At 47.5% G+C, this 23,144-nt stretch overlaps 1 protein-coding gene across 3 annotated transcripts; it reads left to right on the top strand.

Moving 5' to 3' along the window:
- Positions 1 to 76: 76 nt before the first annotated feature.
- Positions 77 to 22,502, top strand: bicdl1 (BICD family like cargo adaptor 1). Of its 3 annotated transcripts, XR_015116702.1 has the most exons (12): positions 77 to 853; positions 1,796 to 2,011; positions 12,272 to 12,388; positions 13,162 to 13,173; positions 14,899 to 15,045; positions 15,222 to 15,401; positions 15,500 to 15,718; positions 16,311 to 16,454; positions 16,871 to 17,001; positions 18,053 to 18,173; positions 18,900 to 19,016; positions 20,334 to 20,461. XR_015116702.1 is itself a non-coding variant. In XM_086207591.1 (11 exons), exons 1-11 carry the CDS (start codon positions 461 to 463, stop codon positions 20,487 to 20,489), a joined length of 1,836 nt encoding a protein of 611 aa, XP_086063717.1. In that variant the 5' UTR covers positions 77 to 460; the 3' UTR covers positions 20,490 to 22,502. The 3 variants fall into 3 exon arrangements, 2 of the variants coding, with proteins under 2 accessions (XP_086063717.1, XP_086063718.1); XM_086207591.1 differs by lacking the exon at positions 18,900 to 19,016 and having other exon boundaries at positions 20,334 to 22,502; XM_086207592.1 differs by lacking the exons at positions 13,162 to 13,173; positions 18,900 to 19,016 and having other exon boundaries at positions 20,334 to 22,502.
- The last annotated feature ends 642 nt before the right edge of the window (positions 22,503 to 23,144 follow it).

Here is a 23,144-nt window from a genome sequence, read left to right as displayed (position 1 = left end):
GACCGGTTGTAGCAGGTCGAAGCAGGCGTCACTGCCGCCGCGGGAACGCGCATTCAGAAAAAGGCTACAGAGGTAGACGAGGCGTCGTGATCGCGCTCATCTCTTAAACTGGCAAACGCCACCGCCGGTGTAGCAGGCGGATCATTATGGAGGACCCAGAGCCTCGAGACGGGAGGGACCCCGACCCACCGACCACCGCGGAGATCCAGCCCGGGCGGATTATCCCGGGATAAAACGTCTTGAGTCTAATAATTCACGGCCGGCCAGAGAGCTGCAGAGGAGGCGGTGTTCAGGGAGCCGAGCCGCGGCTGGAGGGCAGCAGTTTCCTCGGGGACACGGGTCAGAACAACTAGCAGGATGGACGGATTGTGCGGTCAGCCCAGCCCCGCCGGAGCAGGGCGGGTTCACCCGGAGTGAAACCAGTCGCCTGTCGTCTGTCGGCTTCCCTCCACGGGCGGCGATGTCCGCTTTCTGCCTCGACGTGCAGGCGTCTGCCGGGGTTTCAGCACCGCTGGAGCTGGACAGCGACTGCATGGAATCGCGGGACGGCCCCGCAGCCCCGGAGCCGGGCGGCCTTCAGGGTCACCCGCTGCGGCGCGTCGGCTCCGGAGGCCTCGGCATGGCCCTGGAGGAGGAGCTGGCAGTGCTGAGCCGGGAGCGGGACGACGAGCTGGAGCTGCCCGCCCCGGAGCCGTCGGCTGTACTGCATAACGCAGACTTGTTGTCGCTCTTCCGCCAGAAAGAAAAAGACTTGGTTTTAGCCGCAAAACTGGGCAAAGCTCTGCTGGAGAGAAACCAAGACTTGACCAAGCAATATGAGAAAATGCACAAAGATCTAAACGACAAATTAGAGGTAAACAACGGACTGACAGATGATTCACCACTTTTTTGACTCATAACAACCCAGACACAAGAGAGGAGGGATGGTAAACAAACTCCAACTCCAGCTGTGAGCAGGCAGGAAAGGGGAGGAACTCAGGTTCCTCCTCAGTCTGAGGAAGTCAGGTACTCTGTGCAGGAGCAGCAGCACAGTGAGCTCACATGGGTTTGCTAGGAAAACTGGATCGCCTTTGTTCTGGTTTGGGAAATCAGCAAACTCAACATGTGGCCTGAGAAGCAAACAGGATAATCCTGTTGCTCTGCTACTGTGCATCTGTTCAGCCGTCTGACCAGACCCACCCTCCTGCTGCAGCTCAGACTAATAAGCTGCTTCTGCAAATCAGCTCTTGGTCTAATGTTGATGATGTCATTGCAGCTCCTGGTCTAATGTTGATGATGTCATTGCAGCTCCTGGTCTAATGTTGATGTCATATCAGCTCCTGGTCTAATGTTGATGATGTCATTGCAGCTCCTGGTCTCCTAGTCTAATGTTGATGATGTCATTACAGCTCCTGGTCTAATGTTGATGATGTCATATCAGCTCCTGGTCTAACTTTGATGATGTCAGGGCAGCTCCTGGTCTCCTAGTCTAATGTTGATGATGTCAGGGCAGCTCCTGGTCTCCTAGTCTAATGTTGATGATGTCAGGGCAGCTCCTGGTCTCCTAGTCTAATGTTGATGATGTCAGGGCAGCTCCTGGTCTCCTAGTCTAATGTTGATGATGTCAGGGCAGCTCCTGGTCTCCTAGTCTAATGTTGATGATGTCAGGGCAGCTCCTGGTCTCCTGGTCTAATGTTGATGATGTCATATCAGCTCCTGGTCTAGCTTTGATGATGTCAGGGCTGCTCCTGGTCTCCTGGTCTAATGCTGATGATGTCATATCAGTTCCTGGTCTAATGTCCGTCTCCATTTTCAGCACTTAGAGCAGGAGAAGCATGAGCTGCGTCGGCGTCTGGAGAGCAGGGAGGGCGAGTGGGAAGGCCGCGTGGCTGAGCTGGAGACGGATGTCCATCAGCTGCAGGGTGAGCTGGAGCGCCACCAGGTCCAGTTGAGAGACGCTGACAGGGACAAGACCAAGGCCATCAGTGAGCTGTCTGAACAGAACCACAGACTGCTGGAGCAACTCAGTAGGGTGAGTAGTGTGCAGTTCCTTTCTAATGTGTGTGTGTAGGGGGGGGGGGGCCATGGCCGTGGCCTCGGGGTCACTTGACCCAGCTCAAGTCCACCTGGCTGACATGAATCAAGGTATTCATCTAAGTGAGGACTCATCCCTGGGCGGACAACGATGACCTTTCACCTTCATCTTGCTACCACATAAGATTTTTTGCATTATATTTTGTATCTATAAAGTCAAAAGGGGAATGTGCAGGATAACAATAATAATAATGTTGATTTCTATAGCTGCTTTCACGAAACCCAAGGATTAACAATAACATAGAAAACAACAAGACAACAAATTGACAGGCGAAGGCCTGGGAGAACAAGCGGCTCTTCAACAAGGATTTAAAGGATTCCAGGGTTTGGGCCTGGTGGAGGTGTGTTGGGAGCGAGTTCCACAGAGTGGGAGCTGCCACACTGAAGGATAAAGCAAAGTGATTGGATCTGACATTTATGTAAGAGCCCTCTGCATGTTTCAGGGCAGGTATGAGAGTGGAGCAGCACAGGTCTCACCTGAGATAGCAGGAACATGCAACAGCACTCAGGACTGATGAACATCTGCGTGATGTGATGCACATTCGATGGAGATGAGAGAGGCGGTGCTGCTGAGGATTAGAGGCTGCGACTAAGCTCCTTACAACGCCTCAGTCTTCTCCGCCTCCAGTCAAACGAAGGTGGTCAGTCGGGTGAAGCACAAGATACGACACTCCAATACACTCGGGTCGTTGTCATGGTTGATAACCTGTCCATGCTGAGAACTTCCATGTTGGCTGCTGTGCCACTCAAGAAAAGATAGAAATACTAGTCTTCTTCTGTATCAGTTATTATATTCATGCTGAAGCTTTGCTAAAAAAGATATTTAAATAAACTGGCTCATAAAAACATTTTGAATTTTTTTTTTTTTTGCAAAACCTGGCAGGTGCTTAGGGTGATTTGTCTATAAGCATCGACCTTTAACCAATCAGACTGAAGAACTGAGGCAGAAGCTTGAGCCAGTCGGTAGAAGGGTTTCCATGGAGAAAAGTCTTCTTGACCGTCCTCTCTTCTTCTTTCTAGGGGAAAATACTCTCTAGTTGTGCTGTAACTGCTGCTACAGCAGCATCTACACGAACCTCTTTGCTTGCGATTAAACCAGAAACACATTTTTTCCAAATCTCTTTATTGATTTTCTGCAAACAATAATAAAAAGACAGAAGTATAGCTAGCATAAGTAAAATGGAAGTGAAAGGTTAAAAGGAAGAGAGTCAGGGATTCCCCCTCTCCCGCACTGTCAGCATCAGGAGAGATGCGATGCTAGCATTGTCGCAGGTTAGCAGGGGACTCAGGTGTCACAGAAGGGTTCTAAAGATCTCGTCTGTGAGAACCTTCTCTTCTCCAGCTGTATACTTCATAAAAACTTCACATATCCACCAGTCATGTGACATCTGGCTAACGCGGGAGGAAGGCCATAGAGAGCAGGCAGTGGATCGGGTTCTAAAGTGGTGTCGAGGGCCTGTTTTAAACACACTGGTCCAACTGGTCCAGAGGTCTGTCAGACTCAGGCATGTCCAAACCACGTGTTGTCAGCTGGAGCGTTCCCACTATGGTTTCAAGTACTGCTTTGGTTAGGGGTTATTTTGGCCAAATATATATATATGTATGTATATATACACAATTAAATATGTTAACTGGATTAATTTAATATAAATTAAGCATATGTTTTAAAAAAGAAGAAAAAAATTCGATGATAAATAAATCTTGGTAAATCAAGAGTGTGAAGCTAAAGTACATGTTTTATGAAACGTAAAAAAAAAGTAAAGCATGTAACTGTGCAGACAAGTAAAAATTGTCAGACTGATTTTCTAAATGTAGTACTTGACTCAGTTGGTGTACTACCTTCAGTGTTTTAAGTAATTTCAACAAGATGTTCAATTCCATGAAATGGAAATGAAATGAAACGGTCCACATCATAGCAGGTGTTACCTGAGGGCACATCTGATTGATTCATTCAGTTATTGATGACTAGGTTGTTTGATGACCTCCATAGACCATTCAATTAGTTATTTATTTGGGTTTTTTTCATCTCGGTTTTCATGAACATTTCATTTTAAGTCATTGTTGTCCTTTGTGTATGTGGGCCAGCTTTTTACAGGATGATTTTAGAAAGTAGAGCCTCAGATTTGATGTACAGCAACACAGCAGCTCAGGCCTTCACAGAGGTGCGGTGGGTTGTCCTTGAGAAGACACTCTGAAGGAAGTGATGTAAAATGCCAGGCTGATGAGATTAGCCTGTAATCCCTGGTAAAGCTTAGCAGATTCATTCAGTCAGCCACCAAAACAGCTCAGGCCAGCACTCTGCTTAATTTATAACAGCAAGTAACTGAGATATCGGTGCAGAAAAAATCAGAAAGTTTGTCTCTGTCTTTTGTCAAGTCTTGTCCTGGACTGACCCAAATACTATCCCTTTTTATGTGTGTGTGTGTGTGTGTGTGTGTGTGTGTGTGTGTGGTGTGTGTGTGTGTGTGTGTGTGTGTGTGTGTGTGTGTGTGTGTGTGTGTGTGTGTGTGTGTGTGTGTTTGAGAGAGAGAAAGAGAGAGAGAGAGAGAAAGCCATCTCCTAATCTGGTCACAGTGAATCGGGACCTTCTGTAATGACATCAGCACACATGCTCAGGGTGTACAGGAACACAGAGCCAAGAATTATGTCTGCAGGCTCTGTGGTTGTGTTGATCTGAAGCTGCCAGATTCTAGATGTTATTGGAGGCCACAGATGAGAAGAGTTGTTTAAGTGTGAATATGACAGAAGCAGGGATGCAGCATGTCTCCTGGCAGTTTGGTTTCTGGACCAGCCACAAGTTTCCATTGCAGCATCCAGTAGGGGTTCCTGGCGAGACCAACTGGCTTTGTCCCGCTGAAGGTTTGTTGTTGTCGTGAGGCAGGCTGAAGCAAAGGCTGCACGTGAGAAGGCAAGACCAGAAAACACCAGAAGCACAGAGGCACAGCTACACCAATCCCACTGATCGCTGGTTGCTATGACAACCAGAGTCATTGCCGTAAAATTAAAACATCGTGTTGTTACCATGGGAATGTGTTGTGAGGGTAGATAGTTGGATGCAAGATTGTGATGCAGCTGCAGGGTTCAGAGCCACAGGTGAATCATAACGGCTATTCTGGGCAGTGATGTTACACATCTGGGAGCGTATCAGTGACGTACACATCTGGGAGCGTATCAGTGACGTACACATCTGGGAGCGTATCAGTGACGTACACACATGGGAGCGTATCAGTGACGTACACACATGGGAGCGTATCAGTGACGTACACACATGGGAGCGTATCAGTGACGTACACATCTGGGAGCGTATCAGTGACGTAAACATCTGGGAGCGTATCAGTGACGTACACACATGGGAGCGTATCAGTGACGTACACATCTGGGAGCGTATCAGTGACGTACACATCTGGGAGCGTATCAGTGACGTACACATCTGGGAGCGTATCAGTGACGTACACACATGGGAGCGTATCAGTGACGTACACACATGGGAGCGTATCAGTGACGTACACATCTGGGAGCGTATCAGTGACGTAAACATCTGGGAGCGTATCAGTGACGTACACACATGGGAGCGTATCAGTGACGTACACACCTGGGAGTGTATCAGTGACGTACACACATGGGAGCGTATCAGTGACGTACACATCTGGGAGCGTATCAGTGATGTACACATCTGGGAGCGTATCAGTGACGTACACACATGGGAGAGTATCAGTGACGTACACACATGGGAGCGTATCAGTGACGTACACACATGGGAGCGTATCAGTGACGTACACACATGGGAGCGTATCAGTGACGTACACATCTGGGAGCGTATCAGTGACGTAAACATCTGGGAGCGTATCAGTGACGTACACACATGGGAGCGTATCAGTGACGTACACACCTGGGAGTGTATCAGTGACGTACACACATCTTGGAGCGTATCAGTGATGTACACACATGGGAGCGTATCAGTGACGTACACACATGGGAGCGTATCAGTGACGTACACATCTGGGAGCATATCAGTGACGTACACATCTGGGAGTGTATCAGTGACGTACACATCTGGGAGCGTATCAGTGACGTACACACATGGGAGTGTATCAGTGACAGTGCACATCTGGGAGCGTATCAGTGACGTACACATCTGGGAGCATATCAGTGACGTACACATCTGGGAGTGTATCAGTGACGTACACATCTGGGAGCGTATCAGTGACGTACACACATGGGAGCGTATCAGTGACGTACACATCTGGGAGCGTATCAGTGACGTACACATCTGGGAGCATATCAGTGACGTACACATCTGGGAGCGTATCAGTGACGTACACACATGGGAGCGTATCAGTGACGTACACACATGGGAGCGTATCAGTGACGTACACACATGGGAGTGTATCAGTGACGTACACATCTGGGAGCGTATCAGTGACGTACACATCAGGGAGTGTAGCAGTGACGTACACATCTGGGAGCGTGTCAGTGACGTACACATCTGGGAGCGTATCAGTGACGTACACACATGGGAGTGTATCAGTGACGTACACATCTGGGAGCGTATCAGTGACGTACACATCTGGGAGCGTATCAGTGACGTACACATCAGGGAGCGTGTCAGTGACGTACACACATGGGAGCGTATCAGTGACGAACACATCTGGGAGCGTGTCAGTGACGTACACACATGGGAGCGTATCAGTGACGTACACACATGGGAGTGTATCAGTGACGTACACATCTGGGAGCGTATCAGTGACGTACACATCAGGGAGTGTAGCAGTGACGTACACATCTGGGAGCGTGTCAGTGACGTACACATCTGGGAGCGTATCAGTGACGTACACACATGGGAGTGTATCAGTGACGAACACATCTGGGAGCGTGTCAGTGACATACACATCTGGGAGTGTAGCAGTGACGTACACATCTGGGAGCGTGTCAGTGACGTACACATCTGGGAGCGTATCAGTGACGTACACACATGGGAGTGTATCAGTGACGAACACATCTGGGAGCGTGTCAGTGACATACACATCTGGGAGTGTATCAGTCACGTACACATCTGGGAGCGTATCAGTCACGTACACATCTGGGAGTGTATCAGTGACGTACACATCTGGGAGCGTATCAGTGACATACACATTGGAGTGTATCAGTGACGTACACACATCTGGGAGCGTGTCAGTGACGTACACACATTGGAGTGTATCAGTGACGTACACATCTGGGAGCGTATCAGTGACGTACACATCTGGGAGCGTATCAGTGACGTACACATCTGGGAGTGTATCAGTGACGTACACAAATGGGAGAGTATCAGTGACGTACACACATGGGAGTGTATCAGTGACGTACACACATGGGAGCGTATCAGTGACGTACACATCTGGGAGCGTATCAGTGACATACACACCTGGGAGTGTATCAGTGACGTACACACATGGGAGAGTATCAGTGACGTACACACCTGGGAGCGTATCAGTGACGCACACACCTGAGAGCGTATCAGTGACGTACACACACGGGAGCGTATCAGTGACGTACACATCTGGGAGCGTATCAGTGACGTACACACATGGGAGTGTATCAGTGACGTACACATCTGGGAGCGTATCAGTGACGTACACATCAGGGAGTGTATCAGTGACGTACACACATGGGAGCGTATCAGTGACGTACACACATGGGAGTGTATCAGTGACGTACACATCTGGGAGCGTATCAGTGACGTACACATCAGGGAGTGTATCAGTGACGTACACACATGGGAGTGTAGCAGTGACGTACACATCTGGGAGCGTGTCAGTGACGTACACATCTGGGAGCGTATCAGTGACGTACACACATGGGAGTGTATCAGTGACGAACACATCTGGGAGCGTGTCAGTGACATACACATCTGGGAGCGTATCAGTCACGTACACATCTGGGAGCGTATCAGTCACCTACACATCTGGGAGTGTATCAGTGACGTACACACATTGGAGCGTATCAGTGACGTACACATCTGGGAGCGTATCAGTGACGTACACATCTGGGAGTGTATCAGTGACGTACACAAATGGGAGAGTATCAGTGACGTACACATCTGGGAGTGTATCAGTGACGTACACACATGGGAGTGTATCAGTGACGTACACATCTGGGAGCGTATCAGTGACGTACACACCTGGGAGTGTATCAGTGACGTACACACATGGGAGTGTATCAGTGACGTACACATCTGGGAGCGTATCAGTGACGTACACATCTGGGAGCGTATCAGTGACGTACACATCTGGGAGCGTATCAGTGACGTACACACATGGGAGCGTATCAGTGACGTACACATCTGGGAGCGTATCAGTGACGTACACACATGGGAGTGTATCAGTGACGTACACATCTGGGAGCGTATCAGTGACGTACACACCTGGGAGTGTATCAGTGACGTACACACATGGGAGTGTATCAGTGACGTACACATCTGGGAGCGTATCAGTGACGTACACATCTGGGAGCGTATCAGTGACGTACACATCTGGGAGCGTATCAGTGACGTACACACATGGGAGCGTATCAGTGACGTACACATCTGGGAGTGTATCAGTGACGTACACACCTGGGAGCGTATCAGTGACGTACACACATGGGAGCGTATCAGTGACGTACACATCTGGGAGCGTATCAGTGACGTACACACATGGGAGCGTATCAGTGACGTACAGATCTGGGAGTGTATCAGTGACGTACACACATGGGAGAGTATCAGTGACGTACACACATGGGAGTGTATCAGTGACGTACACATCTGGGAGCGTATCAGTGACGTACACACATGGGAGCGTATCAGTGACGTACACACATGGGAGTGTATCAGTGACGTACACACATGGGAGCGTATCAGTGACGTACACATCTGGGAGCGTATCAGTGACGTACACACCTGGGAGTGTATCAGTGACGTACACACATTGGAGCGTATCAGTGACGTACACACATGGGAGCCAATCAGTGACGTGCACATCTGGGAGCGTATCAGTGACATACACACATGGGAGAGTATCAGTGACGTACACACCTGGGAGCGTATCAGTGACGTACACACATGGGAGCGTATCAGTGACGTACACACCTGGGAGCGTATCAGTGACGCACACACCTGGGAGCGTATCAGTGACGCACACACCTGGGAGTGTATCAGTGACGTACACATCTGGGAGCGTATCAGTGACATACACATCTGGGAGTGTATCAGTCACGTACACATCTGGGAGAGTATCAGTGACGTACACACATGGGAGTGTATCAGTGACGTACACACATGGGAGCGTATCAGTGACGTACACACATGGGAGCGTATCAGTGACGTACACACATGGGAGTGTATCAGTGACGTACACACATGGGAGCGTATCAGTGACGTACACATCTGGGAGCGTATCAGTGACGTACACACCTGGGAGTGTATCAGTGACGTACACACATTGGAGCGTATCAGTGACGTACACACATGGGAGCCAATCAGTGACGTGCACATCTGGGAGCGTATCAGTGACATACACACATGGGAGAGTATCAGTGACGTACACACCTGGGAGAGTATCAGTGACGTACACACATGGGAGCGTATCAGTGACGTACACACCTGGGAGCGTATCAGTGACGTACACACCTGGGAGCGTATCAGTGACGTACACACCTGGGAGTGTATCAGTGACGTACACACATGGGAGCGTATCAGTGACGTACACATCTGAGAGCGTATCAGTGACGTACACACATGGGAGTGTATCAGTGACGTACACACATGGGAGCGTATCAGTGACGTACACATCTGAGAGCGTATCAGTGACGTACACACATGGGAGTGTATCAGTGACGTACACACATGGGAGCGTATCAGTGACGTACACATCTGGGAGCGTATCAGTGACGTACACACATGGGAGTGTATCAGTGACGTACACATCTGGGAGTGTATCAGTGACGTACACACCTGGGAGCGTATCAGTGACGTACACACATGGGAGCGTATCAGTGACGCACACACATGGGAGTGTATCAGTGACGTACACATCTGGGAGTGTATCAGTGACGTACACATCTGGGAGTGTATCAGTGATGTACACATCTGAGAGCGTATCAGTGACGTACACACATGGGAGCGTATCAGTGACGTACACACCTGGGAGTGTATCAGTGACGTACACATCTGGGAGCGTATCAGTGACGTACACATCTGGGAGCGTATCAGTGACGCACACATGGGAGTGTATCAGTGACGTACACACATCTGGGAGCGTATCAGTGACGTACACACCTGGGAGCGTATCAGTGACGTACACACATGGGAGTGTATCAGTGACGTACACATCTGGGAGCGTATCAGTGACGCACACATGGGAGTGTATCAGTGACGTACACACATCTGGGAGCGTATCAGTGACGTACACACCTGGGAGCGTATCAGTGACGTACACATCTGGGAGCGTATCAGTGACGCACACATGGGAGTGTATCAGTGACGTACACACATCTGGGAGCGTATCAGTGACGTACACACCTGGGAGCGTATCAGTGACGTACACACATGGGAGTGTATCAGTGACGTACACATCTGGGAGCGTATCAGTGACGCACACATGGGAGTGTATCAGTGACGTACACACATCTGGGAGCGTATCAGTGACGTACACACCTGGGAGTGTATCAGTGACGTACACATCTGGGAGCGAATCAGTGACGTACACATCTGGCAGTGTGCCCTTCACTTCTTCACTCTCCTTCATTCTGTAGTAGTCGCAGTCTGATTTGGTATGTCACACTGATTAATCTTGATCTGCTGTAGGATCGCAGCAATTTTTGGATAGCTTAAGTCAGCGCAGAACAGACGGTCTGCTATCAACTGCATGTTCCCAACAATCTAAGTCTCAGAATTTAGGACATCATGTTAACTGTGACTGGCCTCTCCACTGGTAGCACATCTGTTTGCTGTGAAGAGAAACCAGTTATCATGCAGCTGTCACATCGAATGCACCTGTAATCACTGTGAGTTCATGGGTCTGAGGGAGACATGGCCCTTTATTCATTCTGTGAGACAAAGCAACAATTAAGTAAAAAAAATCACAAAATAACAAATGACTGTTTTCATCATTTAGTCATGAAATTATTATTTTCATGATTAATCAATGAATCAGTTGGTGTCTAAAATGTGAAAAACACATAATGATGTTTTGTAATTGCTTTTTTAGTCAGTCCAGTCGTCCAGGGGTCTTGGTCCATCATTGTCTTGACAGATCGTCTGTTTCTCTGTCATGTATAAACTGAAGAAAGGAAACTGTCTCACTTGGTCCTCCTGGCATGGAGAGTTGAAATAAGATGGGTGAGTTCTGCACTTGGGACTTCTGGGAAAGTATAGCATCACCGACACTCTGAAGTGTCATTTTTTTCTCAATCTTCCTCTCTTTCTTTCATTCATTCATTCATTCATTCATTCTGTTGTTGTAGTTGTTCCCAAGTGAACATCGTCTAACACGTGATGCCTGAAGACAACAGTCAGCTGATGTAGTGTATCTGCAAGACCAGCTGAAGGCAAATCTCTGCTCCACTCACACGAGCAGATCATACAATGTTTGGCGCATCAACTCCACCCGTGTCTCCCTGGTGAGCCACGACTGTCATGATCATGCAACCAGCAACTTAGTGTAGCTCCATGTAATCCAGCTCAGATGAACTCTCGATGGCCTTAAACTCCCCTTCTTCAGCTGTGAAGCCCTGACAGCCTCCACCATCACTGTGTGAATGAGGCCTGAGCAGCTACAGCACAGAGCTGGAGCCGCTCTACATGTTCACAGGCTCAAAAAAGGGTTTACTTTGTGTGACATCACTTCTGATTAGAGTTAAACACTCTCAGAAATACATGGATGTAAAAGCTTAAAATGACAATGTTTTCTATGATAGGAGGCGTTTGTGTTCAGTAGTTTCATGATTTGATGTGGGAGATTATATAGATGTTTTTTTGGAGAATTTTTAATCGAGGAACTTTTTTGTGAATGATGCATCATTACATACACTTTAAACTTTGTCTCTGTTCTCTCTCTCTCTCGCACACATGCTGTGTGCATGTGTGCGTTGTGTGTGTGTGTGTGTGTGTGTGTGTGTGTGTGTGTGTGTGTGTGTGTGTGTGTGTGTGTGTGTGTGTGTGTGTGTGCGTGTGTGAGTCCAGGCTGCAGAGGTGGAGAGGCAGCTGTCCACTCAGGTCCATTCATTACGGGACGACTTCAGGGAGAAGAGTATGTCTACCAGCCAGCACATGACACGCCTAGAAACTCTCCAGGCTGAGGTGAGCCACCTTCATCATCACCACCCCCACCAACATTCAGCAGCACTTTTTACGGCACACTCTTGCGTAACTCTGAGTATATTTAAGGTTGGGAATCTTTCACTGTAATATCTGGGAATATGGTAATGAACAGGAAAATTAAACATTTGGGGTAATTTATACCAACTGCACGGACAGAAATAAAAATGTTTTTGATTCTCATAACAATCTTAATTAACCTGCTAAATCAAGCAGAAAACTAGTCAGCAAGAGGAAACACTGTAGTCTCTTTGACGGAGATGCTGCCACCTAAATTGAACACTACGAGCGCCGTAGGTGAAACCTAGCAGGGGATGAAGACTCCTGTTCAAACGAAATACTCCCAACAGGCCTTCCACAAAGCCCTCGGCAGAGGGGGACAATATTACCAGCTCTCCTCCTACCTTTCCTGGAATAAACTGGCACTAACAAAACTGTGAAATCAAAGGACCTGTGACTTTATGAAGCAAGACACTTGTGTAGGAGACATGCGACACTCAGTCAGGCCGCCGAGTGATGATGTCTTGAAAGCACTTGAAAGAAAGAACACTTTCCTGTTACATTGTCTTACTAAAAGTTGCTGCTTGTGGTGACTACAAGGAGAAAGAATCCCACTAAAAGAAACAATTTTTCACACAAATTCAGAATTCAGAATCTGGTTTTCAAAGTACTGTTTATCCTGTCACAGCACTTTCATCTTTTCCTCTCTTTTTGTAATGTCTGTTGGTCCCCCCCCCCCCCCTTGTTTTAAGCAGCAAGGGCTAGAAGTGAGTTACTGCTGTCTGTCTGCCTGTCAGTCCAACTGCATGCTGCATGTAAAAAGATAGATACAGGGATTGCATCTTTCATGGAGTTGATGTGAGGGCAAACTACTGCTACTTAAAGGCACACACCCACTTTAAGTGAGAGTCTCTTAGTAGCCATCGTCCCCAGAGCCTGATACTGAGACAGAGCCCCTCCTGACCTGAGACCCAGGCTACTTAGCTTAGCACAATGACTGGTAGTGGGTGGGAAGTGTTAGCGTAGCTGCGTCTCTGCCTGCATTAATATCAGGAGGGTTGTGTGTAACCTTGGTGATGAATACCCGTTTAACATGAGGAGACGTTGTAGTGGTAGAATCAGACACGTAGCTGGAACTACTTTCCTGACTGGGAGCAGTGATTTGACGCAGCACCTCCAAAGCTCCACTGGAACTTGGGTCAACAGAACCAAAGGTTTGTTGAGGACTAGAAGAGCGACTGCTGCTACTGCTGATCTCTGTAATTCCCACACATCTCTGTAGTACAGCAGAAAAGAAACTCCACCTGATCCACAACTGATGTCTGCTGCTTATTTGCATAATTGAAACTCTGCTCAACTTCAACTTGCTTGTCCTCGCGCTTGCATCACACTGCTCCCTGCTGCCACGGTCTAATAAACTGTTCACTGTCAGCTGTCATCGGAGGTAATGGCTGCCTACTGTTGCTCATGAATCTCTTGGTATGAGCCCCGGTAACACAGCCCAGCGAAGAAAAGAGTCTCTAACCTCTGGCTCTGGGGACGACGGGCTGTAAGAGACTTCTCCTAAAATTTGGTGTGTTCTTTGTAGTAAATGTTGCTTGAGGAAGTTTTGACTTTCAGTCATTGATTTTCATTTTATACTTTCTGTGTTGTATGTGTGCCCTCGTGCTGTCACTTGAAAGGAATAAGAAGAATCTCATCTCAGTAGCCTGATGGCAATCCCTGTTTCCAGGGATGTGGCATGAAGAACACGCTGATTTACATGAGCATGAGCAGTTTTGTGTTACCAGCCTTGTGTTCATGTTTGATGTCAGGAGCTCAGCTACTGTTAGATTTCCCTGTGGCTTCTCTTTTCCTGTGTGGCTGCACAGAAAACACCCAGACTGCAGAGCCTGCGCTATATTTGGGAGAAAGGACTACTGCTCTATATTTAGCTGAGATACTGCAATGTCTGGCTCTTCCCACTTTTCTAAGCTTTGCACACACACTGATGACTAAAGGCTTTTTGTCCTGTTTGTGTTAGAAACTAAAGCAGCTTGAAAATATATCCAGACTGTGTTAGATGTGGTAGTAAATGTAAGCTCCTGCACTGGAAAGTAGGTCAGCAGATGTAGGTCAAAAACAGGAGGGATAAAAGTGAACTGATATTTGTTTAATGGGGAAAGCTGCTGGGGAACATGTCACTATGATGAGGATGTTGAGGTGATGTTGAACCCTTCAGTGCAGGAAGGAGTAAACTCATATCAAGCTTTGTGGAGACGCTAACAAATCACCAAGGCAGTTCAACTAACGCCTACGCCTGTGCTAGCCTACAAACATTCTGTAGGCCAGTGGGAATATGTTATCATCATGCCTCTGAGCCCAGCCTGCCTCTGAATCAAGACAAGTGCAAATGTAGCCTTTAATCCGTCTGTCTGCCATCAACAAGACAAACCAAACAACCCTCAGCTTGCTCATGTGTTGGGATCTAATACTGCTGTCTGGCCTGTCAGATTAAGATGCTGTCTGAGAGGAAGATGGAGCTGGAGCGTCGAGTGCTCGCCATGCTGGAGGAGAACGATTTGCTGCAGAATACAGTGGAAGACCTCAGAGAGAGGACACTGGTGTTGGAGAAGCAGTGTCATGAGAAGGACCTACAGGTACAGAGAAGGGACTGAAGGACTGTTAGCTACAACATATTAAGAGGTCATTACCTTCTAGAAAGGCATTATTGTTATGCTTACTAGCATTAGAAGTCATGTCAGATCTCTGTTCTCCATATAGACTGTATTTACAGTCTTGAGGACCAGTTTTGACCCCCCCCTGTTGTGTCCAGCTGCGTCAGAGTCAGCTGGAGCTGCGGGAGGTACAGGTGTCCCACCGACAGCTGAGTGCTCGGCTGGAGGAGTTAACGGAGGAGTGCAGCCTCCAGAGCCTCACGCCCCACCCGTCCAGCCTGCTGTGTGAGATAGAGCAGAGTATGGAGCAGGAGGAGCAGGAGCAGGAGAGGGAGCAGGTAAACCTGGCGCTAGCCCCCTTCAGGCAGGACCTTCCCCCAAACCCCTGTCAAACACTTAGGCCGTGCTCTCTTTTCTCCCCACTGCTGGACTGTAGCTGCGTCTTCAGCTGTGGGAGGCCTACTGTGAGGTTCGTTCGCTGTGCTCCCACCTCAGAGGAAATGACGTCACAGACTCAGCCCTGTCCACCGACTCTTCAATGGACGAGTCCTCAGAGACGTCCTCAGCCAAGGATGTGCCTACAGGGAGCCTCCACACCAGCCTGCTGGAGCTGCGGAGGCTGACTCAGAACCTGCTGGATGGCAACGAGTCCACGGTATTAAACACAAAGAGTTCTGACCATCATTCCATGGAGTAAATGTCCAATAATTTCCGAGTAAGAAGTGTAATTTGGTTCTTATTAAATGGAATTTATAAGCAGTCATCTAAACAACATGTAGGGTAGAAGATTCTCCCCTATATTTTAGTTTTTCTGAGAAAGAACAAGAATATTATATCAATATAAATTGGCTGATTTATGTTATTGTGTAGTTGCGTTGCATTTATAACCAAAATATTCTTTATATAACCACCAAAATCTTTTCATGATTGGACATCAACAAACTGAGCTTCTTCTGAGTGACTTCTGTTTCAATACTGTACCTCTACATTGCCTTATGGAAAAAAACAAAAACAATCATCTTGAAATGTCTGATTTGTGATGATGGACATTAAAAATGGAAGGAAGTCCAAATATATCAAAATGATAATCACAATATTGACAAACTACCTCAAACCTTCAGGTAATAATACTACATTTGGCTACTAGAGAGTGTAGTGAAGTTGTGTGTGTGTGTGTGTGTGTGTGTGTGTGTGTGTGTGTGTGTGTGTGTGTGTGTGTGTGTGTGTGTGTGTGTGTGTTTTGAAAGGGCTCGCGCCGCAGTGATGAGGAAGCACTGGAAGAGCAGGTGAGGAAACTGGGCGACGAGCTGAGGGACGTCCGAGAACTTTATGACTCAGAGCAGGACAAAACCCGCCACAGTGAAGGGGAGCTACTGCAGCTGCACAATCAGGTTCTACTACTACTACTACTACTATTACTACTACTACTACTACATACACATATCTGCTGCAGCTACACAATCAGGTACTACTACTACCATGTATCTGTGGATATTCTCAGTCATCCAGGTCATGGTAATTCTCAAAAAAGCATAAAAAATGGCAACTGGACTAATCTCGTGTGAGTAGAAGACGTTTCGCCTCTCATCCAAGAGGTCTGAAGAACTGAAGAAGCCTCTTGGATGAGAGGCGAAACGTCTTCTACTCACACGAGATTAGTCCAGTTGCCATTTTTTATGCTTTTTTGAGACCTACTACTACCATGCAATTAACTTATCAGTGTAAATGTTGCCTTTACTGTCTACAAACAACCATGAATATCTCTGTCCCATCTCTCACATCTTTCATTTTCACTTTCAATCCACAGATGGCGCTGCTGTCGGTAGAGATGTGTTCCCTCCAGGAGGAGAACAAGCGGGTTCAGTCCATGGCTGAAGTCAGAGAACCGAACGAGCAGCTTCAGAGTGCCATCAGAGACAGAGATGATGCCATCACCAAGTAGGAGGATCAACCTTCCACCTGTTCATCAACCCTCCACCTGTTCATCAACCTTCCACCTGTTCATCAACCCTCCACCTGTTCATCAACCCTCCACCTGTTCATCAACCCTCCACCTGTTCCTCAACCCTCCACACATTCATCAGCCCTCCACCTGTTCATCAACCCTCCACACGTTCATCAACCCTCCACCTGTTCATCAACCCTCCACCTGTTCATCAACCCTCCACACATTCATCAACCCTCCACAAGTTCATCAACCTTCCAAAAGTTCATCAACCCTCCACCTGTTCACCAGCCCTCCACCTGTTCATCAACCCTCCACACGTTCATCAACCCTCCACCTGTTCATCAACCCTCCACACATTCATCAACCCTCCACACATTCATCAACCCTCCACACGTTCATCAACCCTCCACCTGTTCACCAGCCCGCCACCTGTTCATCAACCCTCCACGCATTCATCAACCCTCCACACATTCATCAACCCTCCACCTGTTCACCAGCCCGCCACCTGTTCATCAACCCTCCACACATTCATCAACCCTCCACAAGTTCATCAACCTTCCAAAAGTTCATCAACCCTCCACCTGTTCATTAGCCCTCCACCTGTTCCTCAACCCTCCACACATTCATCAACCCTCCACCTGTTCATCAACCTTCCAAAAGTTCATCAACCCTCCACCTGTTCATTAGCCCTCCACCTGTTCCTCAACCCTCCACACATTCATCAACCCTCCACCTGTTCCAACCCTCCACACGTTCATCAACCCTCCACCTGTTCATCAATCTTCGACATAAGTATCTACCTTCCACACCTTCATCAACATTCTCAAATATCAATTGTGTTGGTTAATGACAGTATTGTCTGGTTATTATCACAACATAATAGCAACACCAGCTGTTTGTAGTCTTACATTAAATATCATATTGAAACTGACAGTAGCTTGTGTGTGTGTGTGTGTGTGTGTGTGTGTGTGTGTGTGTGTGTGTGTGTGTGTGTGTGTGTGTGTGTGTGTGTGTGTGTGTGTGTGCGTATTTGTTTTGCAGGAAGAAGGCGGTGGAGTTGGAGCTGGCCAGGTGTAAAATAGACATCATGTCTCTGAATAGTCAGCTCCTGGATGCCATCCAGCAGAAGCTCAACCTGTCGCAGCAGCTGGAGGCCTGGCAGGTGGGTCAAAGGTCACCAGGCACTTTCTAGTAAAGGACTCATCATCTGTTTTTACGTAGATGTGTTTCCATGAGGTGAACATAAAGTAAATTTTAGAAATGCAAGAAAGGGGAAATGCTGTTTTCATCAAGTGGTTTGAAGCTGTGCACCAGACTGTGTGGCGTGTATTACTGTTAGAAGATGGCGGCATCAGCACAGTTACAGGTGAGAAGCGTCTGGAGGAAGAGCTGCCAGCCTGTATTGGACATGTTGTTGCTTCTCTGGAGACAAGGACAGTTTAGGAAAAACTGGGAAGATGGTGGCAGAACAGCTAGTTGGTCACCTGAGCTGAAGATTCACTGTTTTGTGTCAGGGTTTGTTTCTCTGTATCCAAGAATCATAAAACCTCCTCAAATTTGTGTAAAAACTTTTGTGCATTGCGCTGCTCCCATAAAAAATGGAGTGTTCAAAACTGTAAAATGTGCATCAGAATCCCTTTATGGAAACACAGTGATGGTTGTATGAATAAAGACCAGATGACTTTCTGTACATAAATTAAAAGTAATTTAAGTAATTCTCTCTTTATAAAGCCCCCCCCCCCCACCCCCCCAATAACCAATGTTCTAAGCACATGAATGAGCTCCTCTAAGGGTGTGTGTCTGTGGGTGTCTGTGTGTGTACGCACCCTGGCCAAACCTCCCTCTCCTATAACCAGCTGCTCTTTCCTCTCTTGTCCCCCTTCCACAGTTCGCCTCCTCAGGGCTCTTTACTGTTTGGCTCTTGTGGTTTCTGATCTAGTGGCCTTTCTCAGCTTCCGTACCACCCTTTCTCCCCTGTGGTAACCCTCCCCCTCCTGCCTTAGAGGTGAGCGCCACTGCTCCAACTCAACTTTGCCATGCTGAGTCATTCCATGACACCATGGACAAAATTACACATCCCAGCCATCCCCCTCTCTCTGTCTCTCTCTCTTTCTCTCTATCTCTCTCCCAGCTCTTTCTTTTGCTCTTTCTCTTTATCCCCCTCTCTCCCAGCTCTACCTCTTTCTCCAACTCTAAAACCATTGACCAGCCCCACCAGCCCTTCTCTATCCACCTGCCTGTCTCCACCTCCTGTCAAAACACCTGCATCTGCTACAAGCAGCTGTCTGGAGGATCAAATTTACCTTTAAAGAGATAAAAAAAACCTATGATATTCGCTGGCCTTCAGACTCATTCTGGACTCATTGATTCAGTTGATAATGATAATTTAATCACATCTGATTTCAGAGAAATCATGAAAATTCTTGATTGTTGTCAATGTCTTACCCTGAAGTTTGAGCAACATTTGGAGCCCCCTGGTGGTGGTTTCTGCAAATAAAACACAACAAACCAAAACAGTGTTTCTGGAGAATAGTGGCTACCCCAGAGTGGTGGGAGGCAAGGGGAGGGGGCGGGGTCACTTCTACTTATCTTCTTCTTATCTTGATATAAAATATGCTATATAACAAGAGAATATTTATATGTTATATTAAGTTGATTTAACATGTAACTGAGGCCAAATGTTACTTTTTAATGCTCATCTTGTAAAAATTCTAGTAATCCCTCTTCAAGTGGAGTAAACCGGTGTAGTAAACCTACCAGAGTATTAAACCTTCTACCAGTGTACTAAAACATTTACCAGGGGAGTAGACCATCTACAAGTGTAGTAGAACTTCTACCAGTGTAGTAAACATTCTACCTGTGTAGTGAACATCTACCTGTGTAGTAAACCATCTACCAGTATAGTAAATCTTCTCCCAGTGAAGTGAGTAGTACACCATCTCGAGTGTAGTAAACCTACCAGTATAGTCAACCTCCTACCAGTGCATTAAACCTACCAGAGTAGTAAACCTTCCCCCATGCAGAAAAACAATCTACCAGTGTAGTAAACTTCCTACCCTTGTAGTAAACCATCTACCAGTGAAGTGTACCTTCTACCAGTGTGATATGATATGGAAAAACAAAACATTTATAGCTAACATCAAATACATTTAACATTTAACTGAGTCTAAGTGTTACTTTTTACTGCTCACCTAGTAAAAATTCTAGAAACCTTCTACCAGTGTAGTAAACCATGTACCATTACACTAAACCAGAAAGTAAACCATCAACCTAATAACCCACCCCCAGTCTGAACCCCCCTCACCTCTGTCTGTCACTGCAGGACGACATGCACAGAGTCATTGACCAGCAGCTGATGGACAAGCACCAGGACGAGTGGCGCTCCGCCCCCTTGTGCCACAGTGGTCCGTCCTCCAGACAAGCTCACCACATCACTGACCGGGACAGGAGACTTTTCTCTTTTTTCAAAAAGAACTGAGCCCTGGTGGACTGGATCAGAGCACACAGACGGACAGGAGATGTGACATCATCCCAGTGTATACAGCCAAAGACAAGAAGTGGTGCACACTGAGGTTTTGGGGTTTTTCTGGGGTTTTGTGTGGTGTTGGGGATGCGGGGGGAGACACCGCTGCACTTTATGTGTCCCATTACTCGTCTCCTGACCGTTTGATTGGCGACTGCTGGCTATGAGATAGAAATATGAGACATGAGCAGGGTTCCACAGCTGGGGAGGGTCTCCTCGTAGTGCCTCCGATCATGTCGGCCAGCCCACTGCCAGACCCCCCAACTCCTACTGACACCATCCCGGTAATCCGGATCATGGGAACTGGCGAGGGTGGCGTGGATGTCCGATCATGTGACCTCTCAGGTTTATTCATTTGTTCAGGGGCTGGCAGTAAGAGGCAACACCCATGGATCAATTTTAAATCAAGTTATTTCTTTATTGATGCCTCAGTGCTCAGTAGACAAATCAATACTGATCAATAGTTTACATGAACAATGACTGTAGGTGCCATGATGGAGGGGCTTTGCTGCCATCCATCATGAAACGATAGAAGACACATGGAAAAAAGATGGATGGATGGATAGAAGGATGGATGGATAGAAGGTTGGATGGATGGATAGAAGCATGGATGGATGGATGGATGGATGATGGATGGATAGAAGGATGGATGGATGGATGATGGATGAATAGATGGATGGATGGATAGAAGGATGGATGGATGGATGGATGGATGATAGATGGATGGATGGATGGATGATAGATGGATGGATGGATAAATGGATGGATGATAGATGGATGGATGGATAGAAGGATGGATGGATGATAGATGGATGGATGGATAAATGGATGATAGAAGGATGGATGGATGGATGATAGATGGATGGATGGATAGAAGGATGGATGGATGATAGATGGATGGATGGATAGAAGGATGGATGATAGATGGATGGATGGATAGAAGGATGGATGGATGATAGATGGATGGATGGATAAATGGATGATAGAAGGATGGATGGATGGATGATAGATGGATGGATGGATAGAAGGATGGATGGATGGATGATAGATGGATGGATGGATAAATGGATGATAGAAGGATGGATAGATGGATAGAAGGATGATAGAAGGATGGACAGATGGATAGAAGGATGGATAGAAGGATGGATGGATGGATGATAGATGGATGGATAGAAGGATGGATGGATGGATAGAAGGATGGATAGATGGATAGAAGGATGGATAGAAGGATGGATAGATGGATAGAAGGATGGATAGAAGGATGGACGGATGGATGGATGGACATATATTCCAGACAGTGTATCGTCTGAATGTGTTTCGTAGAGTTCGTATCTTTTCCCTGATAATTAGATGTAAACACAAAGTCTGGATCTGAACCCTTCACAGAAGTTCGGTCCAGAACTGTTGGTGTGATCCTGACCCTGCTGCCCCCTAGCGTGCGTTGGGATCTCCCTGGACCGGGGCCTTCATGTCCATCTCTGCCACCTGAATAAACCTGGGTCGATTGTCCCTGTCTGGCTGGTATCACATCACTTTTATACCCTCCATGTGACACGCGTTCAGCGGAAGGACAGAGCTTCTCTCGTTGTCCTAGTTGACCAAATTCTCCAAATGTTTACATGCGCGCGAGCGTTTGTCCAATCACCATCAAAAACAGAACTGGTTAGATCTTTATCTGGTTAGATGGACCCTCACGTCACCACCATCTTTGATCCTGACACGCTCCCACCTTGGTGAGGTGCGTCTCCGTGGTAACACCGGACCTGCGGAGCGTCTCATCTCTGTCTGCGTGTCGCGCGGCTGTAAAACCTATGCAGATGTCCTGACGTCACTCAGCTGGTGGTTGGGGAGGATCAACCCAAAGAATGATTTTTATAAAAAACAAATAGGTTTGGATGAAATTGATATATTTATAAGAAATGTTTTTTAGACAGAAATATACGTGTATGTCATTTGTAGCTAGTGGGGGGGGGGGGCTCAGCTCAGCTGGGGGGGTCCAACGCAACCACCTGACATTTGGATTTGATGCTGATGACTCCCAAATATTCACCTCCATGGTGTGCAAAGACCAAAAGAATGAACCTCAGTGACGAATGAGAATGTGTCTGTTGATTAAACGTTCATCCCTCCATCGGTCCAGTTGATTTGTCCCCTGATCAGGTTCAGCGGCGATGCTTCATCAGGCGACGGTGAACTGATCCTGTCTTCTGCTTCAAGACTGGCAGTCCAGTCATCCACCAATCAGAGTTATCAACACTCGGTTGGTGCTGCATGACAACCCTTCATGAATAAAACCGTCTAACTACAGCTCTGCCTCCAGAGGGTGGTCTGTCCTAGCAGGAGGCCCTGGACCCTGGACCGGGTAGGGGGGACCCTGGACCCTGGACCCTGGTCTGGAAAGCGTCCCTCTAGTGTCTCAATGTTGAATTCAGATTTACAATTGAAAACCCTTTTGAAACACAGACTACTGTGTGTTTCTGTGGGTAAACATCCGACACTAGCCCGTGCGTGCGTGCGTGCGGGGGGGAGGGGGGGGGGTGCGTTCTCTCTCCAGGGGAACAGTGCAGGCTCATTGTGCTCCGTGAATGCTTCTATTCTCCACTGACTAAC

The sequence above is a fragment of the Aulostomus chinensis genome, chromosome 6, assembly GCF_037954235.1.
Source record: "Aulostomus chinensis isolate RoL2024-O1b breed Wild chromosome 6, RoL_Achi_v1.0, whole genome shotgun sequence".
NCBI lineage: Eukaryota > Metazoa > Chordata > Actinopteri > Syngnathiformes > Aulostomidae > Aulostomus > Aulostomus chinensis.
The sequence above is the reverse complement of the archived record's forward strand: the minus strand, read 5'-3'. Positions and strand labels throughout refer to the sequence as shown.